The 17,131-nt window shown below is 37.0% G+C and overlaps 1 protein-coding gene across 1 annotated transcript in view; it reads left to right on the forward strand.

Moving 5' to 3' along the window:
- The window catches only part of LOC306870509 (BMP/retinoic acid-inducible neural-specific protein 1-like), a gene marked incomplete at both ends in the record, with an annotated part of 38,977 nt that overhangs the window by 18,940 nt on the left and 2,906 nt on the right, over positions 1–17,131 (forward strand). The window contains one exon of the mRNA XM_079417816.1: positions 8,612–8,834. Coding sequence (XP_079273942.1) covers positions 8,612–8,834 — 223 coding nt within the window. The remainder of the gene's footprint in view (positions 1–8,611; positions 8,835–17,131) is intronic.

Consider the following 17,131-nt stretch of genomic DNA (forward strand, 5'->3'; position numbering starts at 1 on the left):
CAAATCTCAGCTGCTTGATTGTTTATATTGTCACAAAATGTAACTACGTTATTGTCCAGCTTGTGAAAAAAAAAAAAAATCTGAAAATTGTGAAAATTCCTACTGTCCCGTTACAACTTCAGCCATTTAGTTTTTGCCTGTATGACAAATTTGTTTTATAAATAAATATATATATATATATATATATATATATATATATATATACCATATGTGCAGATATTGCTATAGTTCTCATATATTTAAATAAGGTCTGACCATTACATTAAAGGCAGATTGTCATGTTTCTGGTCTGTTAGTGACACTTCTACAGCACCTTACTGATCTGCAACTGCAAGTAGTAAATTGCGTTTCTGAAGGAACACTATCTCAGGCATCATTAGTCCACTAAATGGAGTAATGAAAAGTATGCTGGATATGAGCAACTCAAAAGATCTGTTCATGCATTAATAACTGTGTAACTGCATACAGTTAAAACCAAAAAGGATGGTTGTAAAATAATTGGTCCTTGATGTAGAACATCACCTATATGTGCCTGTAGCCTCCTCTATTTCTGTTTTATTAAGCAATAGAAAGTCTAAGGCCTTCTCAAGCCGTACGGCTGACCCATCTAACCTGCGGCCTATAATGCATCAATCTAAGATTGCTGTAGAGACAAAATGTAATTCCATCAAGTTAGCATTTTTAAACATTCGCTCACTTAAAAATAAATAATTTCTGATCAACGATTTAATAACCACAAACAACCTGGATTTTATGTTTTTAAATGAAACATGGTTAGAAGACAGCTGCAGTGCAACAGTCCTTCATGAAACAGCCCCTCCTAACTTTAATTTTATAAGTGTCTGCAGGACTGTTAGGAGAGGTGGAGGTGTAGCTGCTCTGTTTAAAGATGTTTATCAGTGCAAGCAAATGTCATTTGGTCAGTATTCATCTTTTGAATACCTAGGTATTGTGCTGAAAGGTGCTCCACGCACCCTGTTTATCATTATTTACAGGCCTCCAAAATATTCTCCAGCCTTTGTTGATGATTTCACTGAACTGTTATCAATGATTTCCTCAGAGTTTGACTGTTTTGCTATTGCAGGGGATTTTAATATTCACAACTACAAATCAAAACTACAAAAGAAATTATAACTGTTTTAAACACTTTTGACCTGAGTCAGCATGTGCACGGACCCACACACAATCGTGGACACACCCTAGATCTACTCATCAGTAGAGGTCTAAACATCTCATCCATTGTAATCAAGGATGTAGCACTATCTGATCACTTCTGTATTTTCTTTGATATATTGATCTCGGTCACCACTGAATCTAGATCTGTCTCTATCAGAAAGAGATGCATTAACGAGAACACTAGTGCGCTATTTATGGAGGCAATATCATTAACACCAAGCATTTCTGCAGACTCTGTTGATCTTCTCCTGGAGTCATTTAACTCAAAAATTAAGAATGTTATTGATGATATTGCCCCGATAAAGGTCAGCAAGAAGACGGGGAAACAGAAATCAATTTGGAGAAAATCAACAGCAGTTCAGAGCATGAAAAGACAATGCAGAAAAGCTGAGCGGATGTGGCGGAAGACGAAACTCGAAATTCACTATAGCATCTATAAAGACAGCCTTCATGCTTTCAATGTGGAACTAGCCACAGCTAGACAGACTTTCTTTTCAAACCTTATAAACAGTAACTTAAACAACACCCGCACTCTTTTTGCGACTGTTGAGAGACTGACAAACCCCCCAAGTCAGATTCCCAGTGAAATGCTCTCCGACAGCAAATGCAATGAGTTTGCTTCCTTCTTTTCTGAGAAGATCAATAATATCAGAAAGGAGATTGGCACATCCTCAAGTTATGCAGAGGTCACACAGATTCAACCGCAATTTCAAAAAGAAGTGACTATGTGTGTTTTTAAAGAAATTGATAACAAAATTTTGGAAGAAATAGTACAGCACCTTAAATCTTCAACCTGCTATCTTGACACACTTCCCACATCCTTTTTCAAAAATGTGCTTAACTGTTTAGAAGCTGATCTCTTAGAAGTGGTGAACGCCTCACTTCTTTCTGGGACTTTTCCAAACTCCCTTAAAACTGCAGTTGTTAAGCCCCTTCTGAAAAAGCGCAATCTTGATAACACCATGTTGAGCAACTATAGACCCATATCAAATCTTCCTTTCATAGGTAAGATTATTGAAAAGGTAGTTTTTAATCAGCTGAACAACTACTTAAAGTCAAATGGATACCTGGACAATTTTCAATCTGGTTTCCGAGCACATCACAGCACAGAGACAGCACTCATTAAGATAATAAATGATATTCGCGTCAATTCTGATTCTGGCAAAATATCAGTGCTGGTACTACTAGATCTTAGTGCTGCGTTTGACACTGTCGATCATAACATACTTTTAGAGAGACTGGAAAACTGGGTCGGGCTTTCTGGGATGGCACTCAAATGGTTCAGGTCATACTTAGAAGGGAGAGGTTATTATGTGAGTATAGGAGAGCATAAGTCTAAGTGGACGGCCATGACATGTGGAGTCCCACAAGGCTCAATTCTTGCACCGCTCTTGTTTAACCTGTATATGCTCCCACTAAGTCAGATAATGAGGAAGAACCAAATTGCCTATCACAGCTATGCTGATGATACCCAGATTTACCTAGCCTTATCTCCAAATGACTACAGCCCCATTGACTCCCTCTGCCAATGCATTGATGAAATTAACAGTTGGATGTGCCAGAACTTTCTTCAGTTAAACAAGGAGAAAACTGAAATCATTGCATTTGGAAACAAAGATGAAGTTCTCAAGGTGAATGCATATCTTGACTCTAGGGGTCAAACAACGAAAAATCAAGTCAGAAATCTTGGGGTGATTCTGGAGACAGACCTTAGTTTCAGTAGTCATGTCAAAGCAATAACTAAATCAGCATACTATCATCTCAAAAATATTGCAAGAATTAGATGTTTTGTCTCCAATCAAGACTTGGAGAAACTTGTTCATGCCTTTATCACCAGCAGGGTGGATTACTGTAATGGTCTCCTCACCGGCCTTCCCAAGAAGACCATTAGACAACTGCAGCTCATCCAGAACGCTGCTGCCAGAATTCTGACTAGAACCAGAAAATCTGAGCATATCACACCAGTCCTCAGGTCCTTACACTGGCTTCCAGTTACATTTAGGATTGATTTTAAAGTACTTTTACTCGTTTATAAGTCACTCAATGGCCTAGGACCTAAATATATTGCTGATATGCTCACTGAATATAAACCAAACAGACCACTCAGATCATTAGGATCGAGTCAGTTAGAAATACCAAGAGTTCACACAAAACAAGGGGAGTCTGCGTTTAGCTATTATGCGGCCCGCAGCTGGAACCAGCTTCCAGAAGAGATCAGATGTGCTAAAACATTAGCCACATTTAAATCAAGACTCAAAACTCATCTGTTTAACTGTGCATTTGAATGAGCACTGTGCTATATGTCCGAACTGACTGCAATGAATTTTATGTATAATCATTTTCTTTAAATTTATTTTAAATCATTTTCTATATCATTTTAAAATTCCTTGTTTGTATTATTCTTATTTCCATGTTTTTATTGATTTTAATGTCTATTTCACTTTCTTTTATGTAAAGCACTTTGAATTACCACTGTGTATGAAATGTGCTATATAAATAAACTTGCCTTGCCTTGCCTTGCCTTGCCTATATAGTGACCTTCAGGTAGTCAGAGACATACAGTAGATTAAAAAAAAAAAGAAAATATTTCAGAACTAAATCAACTAAATTAAAATGAGAATTAGCCGAGCTGAAATATATGTATTTTATTTTAAGCTAATGTTCAGTTAACATTTCTTATTTCAAGATGCATGTTTTCTTTCTTTCACATGCTTTTAGTTTTATTTAACTGTAATAACCCTGAGTAGACGTATTTTCTGGTTCCCTGAGCCAGAAGACTGTAAGTAAAGGAAAAAGATGGATATGTGTAGCTTTCATATACACTTAACCCTGTTTTAACATTTTCATTCATGAAATTTCAGTTAATAACATTCATCTAATAAACACTATTATATAACATTGCAAAATGGTTGTGGAAAGGTTCTCTGAATGTCATCGACCTTAAAGGGCTGTCCTGTGTAGATCACATTTAATGCAGCTCACACGCCGACAGACATTTTTCACCTCGCTGATCAAATATTTCTGAACAAAAAACATAAAGCAGAAATAGGTTACTCCCCAAGGTGATTGCTCAATATCCACCTTATGAGCACGCTAGCTTATATATTATTAACAGGTAATAAAAGGTCCAAATAAAACCAGACACTGCGATATATTTATATAGAGCAGAGGACACTCAAATTGAGTCTGTGAACCTCAAGGTCGCCGCAATATTCCTCTGGACCGGCCTAAGGAGAAAACGCTCTAGCATGAACAGATGAATCTTCTGAAATGTCACGTTGATCAATTAGGGAAGCAATAATTGTTTGAATGTGTTAATAAAGTCTTAATTTAATGCCAGTAACTTCTTAAATCATCACCTAACCCATCTTTTAGAGGCGTGACTGAATATGATTTTCACCGTTTTGTCAGATATAAACTGTTTAGATGATTCCAGTCATAATAGGGTGGAACATTTGGAAGCCTCTGGGATTTTTAGTGCAAACATTTAGTGTCCCAATTGTTTAAGACCCAGAGGCTCCTGTCATCACCTGTGAAAACTGAACATTATTTTGAAATACTAATAGTCATAGAAGATTTATAAATGATTGGGTGACATTCCTTAATAAGTATACACTAATAGAGTTCTTACAAATAATTTTTGCAAACTATTAGTTTTATAATTAGCTCACCATTCATTGTCACTGTAATTAACCAAATTATTATTATTCAACTCATTAATCCTAAATAGTTTTCAATTTAGATCAAGTCACGGAAAATGGAAAAATGTCATTAATTAATAAATAAATTAACTATTAAATAATAAATAATATACTTTTCTGTGAGGGTTAGGTTCAGGGGATAGAATATACAGTTTGTACAGCATAAAACCCTTATGCCTATGGAGAGTCCCTGTAAACAACATATGCCAGTGTGTGTGTGTGTGTGTGTGTGTGTGTGTGTGTCCTTAATGTATTTGTAAACATTTTAAATGAATATGAATGCAATAAGTGTTCAATAGTTGTTGGTTTAAATCACTTAATTCATGTCATTTTAATAATAAAAAAAAATAATAATAATTGTGCTTATTACAGTGATAATGAAGGAAGAACTCACTATTTGTACAGAGCCTATTGATATATTAACTGCAGTTTATAAACTAAGAATTAACTATTAATTAATAGTTTGTTAATTATTTGTGAGTACTTTATTGGTGAATACTTATTATGAAGTGTGATGTGTGTTGTGATGAAATGATTGTTACATTTTATAAATGATGATGACATTTTTCTACAAAATAAACAGGCTACAGTACCGATCAAAAGTATGCATTTATTTTATCAAAATTATAATAAAAAAACTATCTTTTTAATTATATCTATGTATGTATGTATGTATGTATGTATGTATGTATATGTATGTATGTATATATATATTGTGGCGGGAGGAGCCAACGACAGACACAGTGGGCGTGGCGTCAAGCCTCGGAGAGGTTTTTATTAAACAAAATATTTAAAATAAAGTGTCCAAAGGGGGAAAAGTGTCCAAAATAAACAGGGATCTGGTGTCCTCGTTGTGCTGCGGGGCTCGTGAAGGGGGGCAGTGTTCAGGAGGGAAGGGTCCAGGTAAGGGGCGGAGTCCGGCGGCCGCACGCGCTCCCGTCTGGAGGTCCCGGGGCGCGGGTGACGGCGGCTTCTGTGGCGGCTTCGTCCAACTCCTTGATCCCCGGGTGCTCGACGGGATTCCACGGCCCGGCGTCCTGGCCCGACGGCCGTATCGCGGGTGCAGTGTCGGCCGGACTGCGGGTCCGGCCGCTCGCGTCTCTGGCGGCGGCAGGTAGTTCCCTCTACGCTCCCTTTCCTGGACCCACGAGGACACCAGCGTGCATGCACGGGGAAGAGACCGGTCTCCCGAGGAGAGGCGCGCTCGGCGTTTAAACCGCGGCGGTGATGAGGCTCTATTCACGTCAGGTGCGCCTCATCACACGCCGCCAGCCCTGGCTGTTTCAGCGCCCCTCCTCTCTCTCACACACCCACTCCCGTCGGGAGCCTGGTGAAGGGCGGCGAATAAGGGACGGGGTGGTGATGATGGACAGGGGGGAGGCAGCCGACTCGTCACAATATATATATATATATATATATATATATATATATATATATATATATATATATATACATACAGGGCTCGAATTGAGGGGGGATGCGGGGGGATGGCGTCCTATTACTGCCTATTACATCTACATAATTGCAAACTGTAAGTACAGGCTGTTCCATAGGTTAGTTACATGGTAAGTACATTTAGTTTCATGTATGTGCAACGGCTCCTACTAAGTACTCTGTCCAGTGTCAACCTAAATTTTTCGCCAGTTATATACAGTATAATATAGTCAGAATTCTTCTATTCAGACACTTTTATGTTGTTGTTGTTATTGTTAGTACAATATTTGTCAGGCTTTTTGGCAATAGTGAAGTCTCCAAATGTCTGAAGTACAGAGCGGAGCATATTGTTTTCTGTTATGTTTTAAAAGTAATTTAAAAGGAATTACAAAAATAAAATAAAAAATACACATACTTTAAAAAAAAAGAAAAAGAAAAAGATAGAAAGCTTGCTACCTTCATGTGTACAGACAGTGATAAATGTGCACGTTTTCGGTTCCTTCTTGCTCTTGACACATAATTTTCATCAAGTAACACACCAGTAAACACAGGCGCTCTGCAGACAGTCATGTGTCATTGCGTCAGAGCCCGCAGTGCTTTCTGGATTCAGATGCCACACTGTGTCATTTTAATAGCATATCAAACACATCAAAGGAAACAAGCTGGTGGAGTTGTTAAACACCGTCAGTGCATGTTTAGACCATTATATTGACATTTCCAATATGACCATGCTGCAAATATTGAAATGGACAATCAACCAAACTTGACTGGCTACAGGCACGTTCATAGTTAGAGCTCGTCTGACTGCTGTCTGGCATGACTGTGTCATTGGATTCCCATTTGAAATGTGACATATCTTTTGTTTAAAGCAGTGGTGTTCGATCCTGTAGGGTTGAAGCTAAACTCTATCAAAACATGGTTTAAAGTCAACATGAAAAACAATCTATACTGTTTAATCATGATTCAGTGTTATCAACAGAATTTTCTGAGATTAAAGAGGGTGGGCCTTGGTCCTTCAATGGGGGTCTGGGGGGAAATCATTGTACATTTTAAAGTTAAATGCATTTTAGATTTAACTGCATCAGCCTGGTGCTCTTTCAAAATAAATAGCTCCCACCTGTTTTCAGTGTCCAAAAAAAAAAAAAAAGTATTTGCATTAATTTATTGCATTTAAGTAAACTCAAACTTTTTTGAAAGTGACGTGACATACGACCCAAGTATGGTGACCCATACTCGGAATTTGTGCTCTGCATTTAACCCATCCAAAGTGCACACACGCACGCACGCACACACACACACACACACACAAAATGAACACACACCCGGAGCAGTGGGCAGCCATCTTATGCTGCTGCGCCTGGGGAGCAGTTGAGGGTTCAGTGCCTTGCTCAATGGCACCTCAGTCTCAGGCCGGTCCCTGCCGGCCTGAGACTCTAACTTGCAACCTTTGGATTACAAGTCCGACTCTCTAACCATTAGGCCACGACTGCCTTTTTGTGATATAATTTGTGAAATAATGCCAAACAATTTGAACTAGGGCTGTGTGATTAATTATGAAAAAAAGATAAATAAATAAATAAATAATGTGGCGGGAAAAGACCGGTGTCTCGAGGAGAGGCGCGCTCGGCATTTAACAGTGGTGGTGATGAGGCTCCGTTCACTTCAGGTGTACCTCATCACACGCCGCCAGACCTGGCTGTTTCAGCGCCCCTCCTCTCTCACACACCCACTCCTGTCGGGAGCCTGGTGAAGGGCGGCGATAAAGGGACGGGGTAAAGATAGTAATATGGGGGAGGCATATTTGCACTTTTTTAAACTACATGGGAAAAACAAATGCCCCTAAAAGGGAAATTAAACATTTTTTTGGTTTGGTACGCAGGCTACTGATTAATGTTATTAATGTTAACTAGCAGTTAACTATCTGCATTTAATCACTGTTTTAGGCTACTGTTTTGGTAAGGTAATAGATAACTCGTATATAGCTCTTGGGAATTTGACATTATGTAAGTAATGGATTGCATATGGCTTTGCATGTTGACTTTAAGAGACATTGAAGGATTGAATGGTGAAAGATATGAGATGGAAATAATTTTGACTCTGCACACTGAACTCTGAATGCTCTCTATGTAATGGTATTGACACAGTTTATGTGGTTAAAATCAATCCTTGTCCGTTAAAGTCAATACTTTTCTCCATCACTCTTAACAGGTTTCTCCCACAATGGATATGCTTATGCCTTTCGCCGTATGAGCACCTGTCTTTCTCTCTCTCTCTCTCTCTCTCTCTCTCTCTCACCTTAGATGAGTTTAAGTCGTTTCTGAAACGTCTGCCCGCAACACACTTCCTGCCGGTGAGCAGCGTGCACCTGCTCTGGGGCAGCGACTGGGACCTTCAGAACCGCTACCGACTCTTGCAGAGTTCACTGGAGGCCCAAAGACTGAAGATCCAGCGCACGGCCCGGAAACTCTTTGGTCTGAGCATTCGCTGCCACCACAACCCCAACCACCAGACGCCCAGAGAGAGGTGAGAGCTGATGTTCCCTTACAGAATAATACAGAAGGAAACTAGGATTGTATTTCAAGAACTGCTCATAATAGAGCTCAATGGGACACTCTTAAAAAATAATGTTCCCAAAGGGGAAATTAAACAATTTTTGGTTCCTTAAATAACTTTTCAGTGAAGACTTCTTAAAAGAACCATTATTTTGTTAGTGTAAATAACATTTGAATTATCCCACAAGCCATTTTACACTATAATAAACCTTTTGTGGACTAGATTCAATAGATGCTAAAGGTTCTGCATGGCACCATCAGAAGCTTTATTTTTAGAGTTTGCTGTCCACTTTCAGCATTTTCTGGTTCTGGAAATATTTTCCCATTAATTTTCTCATTAGGGGTTTAAGGAGATTCATGAACTGAACCAACCAGCTTCCACATGAATCACAACATTTTAGCATTTGATTCCTAGCTAAAAAGTATTTGAGATTAAAACTTAATCTGTCTATCTGTTCATCCATCCATCCATCCAGCTATCTATCAATTTAGGGTGAATGATTGCAAATGATAGAATTGAATCCATCTGGATTTTTTTTCTTTAACTACTGGATTTTTATTTGACTGTACACTACAGCACCCAAACATTATGAAGGTATCTAACTAATGAGCTAACATGATCTAACAAAGGTTGTCAAAATGTTTTTTTCAGTGATTTACAAAACCTCAACTTTAGATTAATAACTAAAATAACATGTCATTTAGTAGGTTGTGACAAAATGATGTTTGCTTCAGCCTATTTAAAATTGCAATACACAAACAGAAGGCTCTGCTAGTCTGTGAAAACCAGCTGGCGTTTCCATGATGTCAGTGATTTCTCTAATTGGTCGATGTTTTTTCATGACTGCACATAGTGTGATACTTCACTGGGAATTTGACTATTGAATACTTTTATTAAAATTAAGTTATAAATACTTTTGTCAGACTAAAATTTAATTGTTTTACAATTTTGGAGATCCCTGAGAGAGAGAGAGAGAGAGAGAGAGAGAGAGAGAGAGAAATCATCAATTTCATCGATATAAAAATGTATCCATCCCTAAATAACACCTAAAAACAAAAGTGACTGTCAGTCAGTGTCTTCCCATTTAAGTTAGGGGATTTTTGCATGGATAAGATACAAAATAAACCAGACTTCATGCTGATAAATTGGGGTTTAAAAGATTTAACTGTACTGACACTGTCGGACGGGAACAAAATTTGAACTAAATTGATCTGGATAATGACACTACTGTCTTCTATAGAGCTGGCTTACTGCTGAAATTGAATTTGTTTAAAAACTGATCATTTTTTTCTATGGCATTGCTATTGAACTTAACTGAATCATAATTTAGCTAAATAATGACACTGACTTCTGTATCCTCACTCTAAGATAAGTAAAAAAAAAAAAAAAACATGTTCATTACAGCTAAAGTTTGTCTATAATTGATTAATTTTACAACAACACTGCTATTTCCCTGTTAATTAATGAGAAGCTGCCTTGAAACAATATGTATTGTATAAAGTGCTATATAAACAAATGACTCGACTTGATAGTCAAAAGTCATGAGATGAGCCTTTCAAGGTTTATATGTGATTGCTAATGAAGCATGCTGTTGATACTGATAAATGCAAGAGCAATCTTTCTGACTGTAGTGAAATTAAAGAGTGCAGTGATCTATTAAAAAGCGTCAAAATCACCGCCTGAAACAAATAGACAAATAAAGTTATCTGTCCACTAGGAAACTTGACTTATCAAACAGAGAATAATATGCACACTCAGGAAATGAAAATAAATCAAACTCTAAAATAAACGACAAAAAAACTGTTTATACAGTTAAGGAGTTGGAGAGCATCAACTGTCACTAATGTGGAAGTGGCTCACCCACGCTCCAATGGCGGCTTTTACAAGATCTGTGCTGAAGCGTTATCAAAGCCGAGCAGAGCAGAGTCAGAGCTCTGTGGGGCTCACATCAAGGACGTATGATGGCAATAGCTCAGAGAGAGAGAGAGAGGAATACAAAACGCAATGACTATTTTGATTCCAGGTAAGCACAGGAATGTTATCGGTGCAGCGTTTGTGCGCCAAATAGAAAAGTCGCGTGTGATTGTCGGGGCTAATTCATTAAACACTGGACTTCAAAGTAGAGTGTTGTTTTGCTGAGGGTGAGAGAGTCCATTTCCGTTTATGTGCAACATACTAGATTCATACTTCAAAGCCAGAGCGGCTAGTTTAGCTAACTGTTAACAGTGCACCAAATTAGCATCCTATTTTAATAAACTAAGCAGCAGGGGTAACAGGGGTAAACAATCTCTGGGGGAAAGCTTAGAGTTTGAACACAGTTCCTGTGCTTGTACACCTCAACTTCATTTAATGCTTTGGATAGAAACATACGTGTGAATTTCAACAAACATACTGAATGCATCCATTACTGTGGTGGTATCAAATATCAGTACTCTAGTATACATGAAAATGTCTGCTACATTAAACCAGATGCTGTTTGTTTTTTTCTGGATTCTGATTTGTATTATTACTATTATTGCATTTCAATAATTACATAAAATTTTAATAATCAAAATTTAAAATTGAAATCATGAATCCATTACAATTAAGCAACAGTTTATTACAAATTTTACAAAAAATACTTTTTACAGCCCCATGATACCACATAATTGAATATTTGTATTTATTTTTGTGATATATATTGTGTGAAAATAAATCATACAAGTGGTTTATTTAGTTTAAAAATCTTATACATATATGAGGTGGCAAAGGGGGCCTCTTAGGCTCACGTAGTCAGACCTTCAGTATGAAGGTCTGGAATCCATGGCAGTTTTCATTGGCCAAGGCCATGAGGCAGTTTGACGGACATGTCAAACAACCAATCACAGTTAATTTTGTTTAGCGTCACGTTTCGTGGCGTGAAAATTTTGCCACAATAACGGCGAATAGTGTGTAAAACTTTCAGACATATTTTAAAGATTCTATGCTGCTTTATATATAACATTAAATATTTCACATACTTTTGAAATTCCAGCGTTTAGTTGATCCTGATAAGCGCTCATAGTCACAGTTGTAAACTTTCTTCTTTTGTGAGGGGGTTTGGCATCATGGCATCTTTGTTTCCTGGCAGAACGTTAAAGAACGCGACACATGTCTCCCGGAAATCCTGTATAATTCAACCAATCTGATGACGACTTCAAAACTTCTGAAGTGTTTCCACTTTTGTGTGCCATATGCATCAAACATTTAGCCAGCAGTCCATGGGCGTGATGTCTGAGGCTGAGACTAGGGGCCTCTTACCCCGCACAGGGTAAATGGCTCACCAGCATGGGGCAAAAGGCACACAGTATTGACACAATAAAAGATAATACTTGTTCAAAACAATCACTTTAGCAAAGTTTGTCCTATGTTTTGCTTATTTGGATAAATAAGTGAATTCATTTTTGTTCAATAAATATACACACACATATATATATGTAAAACTTCTGTAAGATTTGAAAGCATCGAAGGAGATCCCATAATAATTGAATAATTTAATATAGATTTGCAGTAGTAACAACACTCAATATTTTATTATATGATATATATCTGTATGGTGGACACCCAACTTAATTTATGACATTTACCATCTGAATCTAGCCATGTCATGTTAACAAATGGAAAAGTCAACCAGCTATTTATTATCATGTTAATTATTGTGACTTTGGCCCCAAAAGCAGGGGCACTTTTTACCCCAAATACCATACTTTTATATATTCTTCTGTTATTCAAAAACTGTTGCTTTAATTACCTTAAACAAAATGAAAATCCTTAAGAAGACCTTTGTCTCAAAAATATATGCAATAATTTGAGAGATTCTCATTTTCTACTTCAACAACATAAAAAAAAAATCAAGTATTAGATCAAATTAGCACAGAAACAACTTTGCGCTGCTGCCTGCGATTGCATCAATGATCAGCCAAATTTGCATGCGCATCTTAAAAAGCAGATGTTTCAGAAAGTGCTAAATCAAGTTTTTGTGCCATCTAGTGGTTTAGAGGAAAATAAAATCAAAGGTACCTTTTACCCCGTGGCACCTTCAGCATTGTTGTAGCAGATAGATAGATAGATAGATAGATAGATAGATAGATAGATAGATAGATAGATAGATAGATAGATAGATAGATAGATAGATAGATAGATAGATAGATAGATAGATAGATAGATAGATAGATAGATAGATAGATGAAGTTCCTATTCTATCCAAATAATGCAAACTTCTCTTGCAGTGATCATTGCAAACTTTCAGCTCAAGTATACTGTAACTTGTTAAGCATGTAAAAAGTTTGCATCCGTAACCTTAGGCTGAAAACTTGTTGGGAAGGTTGTTACTGTTATTGCTGCCAACCGTCGGTTTGCTGAAAGACGCGTCATTATATTCAACACAACTATATGACAACCCAAGAAACATAAGCATTCAAAATATGAAACCTGTGACAAATTCTGAAGACAGTCAGTTCTGATGCACTACAGATGTCAATAATTAGAGCCAATTGAATGCACATATACACCCAAAAAAAAATAACCATATTAAACTATTCTTCTATCAAGGAATATAGTTCATTAGCATTGCTTGCTGTATCGATATAGAATTTATCTGATGAAAGCTGCTAATCCAATCAGACGTTAGCGCTGAAAGTATTTGAGCATCTGAGCTCAGATCAGCCCTAAATAACGGCATATATCAGCGATGTTGTTGTGCTAGCTGTGCTGTCACTCAGGATGTCCATTCGGTCTCCGCTGACCTGCTCTTTGGCCTGAAGGCCCTGATGAAGAAAGATGGCTGCTCGCTTGGGGAAGAGATTCCTGCTGACACTGAGCGGCTTCCCGTTGCTCATTATTAGCAGCAAACTGCCTCCATCCGCCCCATAGACTCCAGAGATAGAAGCTAACTAACTCCATTCTGCAGACACGCTGCTTCCAGTTTGATGGCACACCAATTATCTAGAGGAAGAAAACTTAATTTGGCTCCAAACTTTGGTCACTTGTGATTACTGCCAAGTTTTCTTGGGAAGTTCCTACTTAAGGAGTTTGGAAGTCATAATTTTGAGACTTAATGTGTATTCAAGTGACCGGTTTCTCTCGTTTTTGTTTCTCTTTTTTTTTTACGCTGCTGCATAAAAATGAAAAGCAGATGATGTGTGCTATGCTTAAATCTGATCTGGTTTTTCATTTTCATGCAACCATGAGGAAAGATAGGAGATAGTTTTAAGTACTAAAGTAGTTTTGTCATGAAAGCTTGTCACCTTATAAACTACTAGATTATTCTCTGGTTAGCAATATCACTTATTGTTTTCAATGCTTTTTATTGTTTATCAACAATACATCATAACTGACAGTAAATTGCACACATTTTTGTGACTCTTGCATTGACAAAACAGAAAAAAGTGCTCAAATAAAATGCAGATTTTCCGACTGGTGGTCACACTGACATGGTGTAAGAGAGGCATGTTTCTCCTCTATGATAAGTAGACTACACTGCTGTTTCTATATTAAGGGCAGATCCTCTGTATATATAGCGTGATATAGAGAGATATTCCCTCTCGCCTATTCTTGATGCAATAGTGCCGACGCACAAGGTTTGTCTGTAGACCGGACCGGGGCAGAGGAACCAGAGCTCAGCTTTAACCTCATCTTTGCTCAATTATTGGCCTTTTGCAAATTGTGCAGTTTTTACTTTTAGGGAAGCGTCTCAAAGTCAGCTGCTGTTTATTCCTGGCTGAGAAAAAGCTGATGCAAGTTTTACATGAATATTTTGCCTTTATTGTTTCTTCTCCCTGAGTAGAGTCCAAGATCAGGTAACCTTAAAAAAATGACCTGTTGGCTAAAATTCCCAATAAGAGATCTTTTAAGGCTGCTTCCACGCTTGGTTCGATTGCTTGTTCGATACCCAGCCTCCTCATGCTCCCATATGTCTCTTTCCATGAGGTCTGAAATCATAATTGATGTCAGTATTAGCATCAGCTGTTTACCACTGTAATAACTCCGAAGGGATTATGCTGGTTTCTCTCTGTTATTAAACTTTTTGTCCTTTTCAATTTACTACCAAATCTCCACACTCATAGAGCAGCACTTTAGGAGGCAAAAAGTCACATGAGGCAAAAAAATGTGAGCTGTGCTTCGAAGGCAATTTATTTTGAGACAAGCAACTATGAGCAATATACTATAAAAAGTGTTATCGGGAGCATGACAATGTGCAAATTATATGTCGTTACTCATGGCAGCTTGCTTTCATTTGCAGTCTTACTGGAGTTCACATGAACCAGGGCTTGACGTTTACTTTTTTCCCCAAGCAGCACATGTGCTCTTAACTTCAAAACTTTAAGATCACATAAAAAAAAGCTATAGGGGAACAATTAAAATTGATTAAATAATTATTTTGGTCACATTTTATTTTAAGGTCCAATTATCACCATTAACTATAACTTTTGCCTCAGTAAATTCCTAATTGTCTGCTTATTAATAGTAAGGTAGTTGTTAAGCTTAGATATTGGGTAGGATTAGGAATGTATAATATTGTCATGCAGAATATGTGCTTTATAAGTACTAATAAACAACCAATAAGTTAATAATAGGCATGCTAATAAGCAACTTGTTTATAATGCGAATTGGTCCCTATACTAAAGTGTTACTATTACTTTTTCTTTCTGTAATAATGTGATAGGAGGACACATTTGCGAGCAAAACTTGAATACAAAAAGTACACTAGATTTATATTTCTGCTTCCTGATCAAATAAAATGCCAGATACAGTTATTGTTAACCAAAATACAAATGACAATAATAATTAAAAAAAAAAGTTATCCATAATGAGGAAGGACTTTTAATTATAAACAAGCCCAGAGTTGTCACAGATCTGCCAGGCTCTGTCACCAACCAATCACAGCGCACTCCCTCACCTGAGTACTGATCACACGCACCTGCACATCATTGATCCACTCATTAGCCAAACTCTGTTAACCCCAAACTGCAGACAAACTGCATTTATACAAATCAAATGAACTGAACTTTGATGCCAAACAGTCTAAAAGCATCAAAAGTATTTTGTGTGAAACATAAGAATGAATCGCATATGGTATTTATGTAGATGTAAACACCCTTTGATGCAGAGTCTGATAAATTGCTCTCACCAGAGCAAAGGCCCAGCAGACGCTGCAGTGACAGATAGATCCACGCCTCAGGGATTTCTCTGCCATTTGACTACTGGATGCATCGCAAAAGTCAGTGTGATATTTAATCAAATCAAACGATGCAATTAAACGAGTAAGCACACCGTGCTGGCCATTTCAGTTTATGCAAAACCCCAACATTACAGTACTGGCTGCTTGTAATTAATGGATGCTTGTTGCTTGCTCTGAGCTCTAAATGATAATCCGTGGCTGTGATAATGTGCATTCTGAGAATAGACACCCACACAACAGTAACTTATGTGCTTTTATCATTTGTGTATGTATTTGTATGCTTTTTTTTTTTTTGCTCATCTTAGCTGGGGGTTTTTTTCTGCAGAAACATACAATATTGCCCTTGCAAAAACTACTTTTACATTTTCTAAGATGTTTGCGGTGTTATTTTTTGTTAATATGTCTAAATTTTTTTTCATTAAAGTTCATTAAAATTAGTCATTAATAAATAGGATCAATTGTGGCAATTAACTGAAATAAAATAATGAAGATTTGTATGTATATATTGTTATTTTAAATGTTTATCATATTTATTCAAGTATATCATTATTTTGTATAATAAATGTGCATATGTCTGCCTGCATTTTTATTGTCTTACAGGCATTAAGTTACTTAATTATCTTTTCATTGTCTTATAGACAGATTTTATTTGTATTATTATTATTTTTGTATATCTTTATAATTTTGTATTCATTTAAATTTCAGTTTTAGGTTTATTTAGTTTAGTGCATCAAGTAAAAATGTTATTTGGCAACTAGATTAAAATAAGTTTAAGGTTTTGTAAAATATTTTATCTTACAAGTTCATCATATTTATTAGTGTTGATCTTTAATTATTATAACTTGTTATGGATTTAATTTAGGTGTATTATAATAACCCTTCATGGTACAGAGATGCTTCCGAGTTCTCTGTCTGACTCACATGCCCCTGTTTATGGAGTCTAGTGCTGACACAGATACATACTGTGTTTCGGTGATATCTGACAGGTTGCTGTATCACTTGCAGCATCTTTAATTTAATTAAAGAAATTAACCCTACATACAGGCCTCCTCCTCAAACTGTATGGCTA

This window comes from Barbus barbus (genome assembly GCF_936440315.1).
Source record: "Barbus barbus genome assembly, chromosome: 5".
Classification (NCBI taxonomy): Eukaryota; Metazoa; Chordata; class Actinopteri; order Cypriniformes; family Cyprinidae; genus Barbus; species Barbus barbus.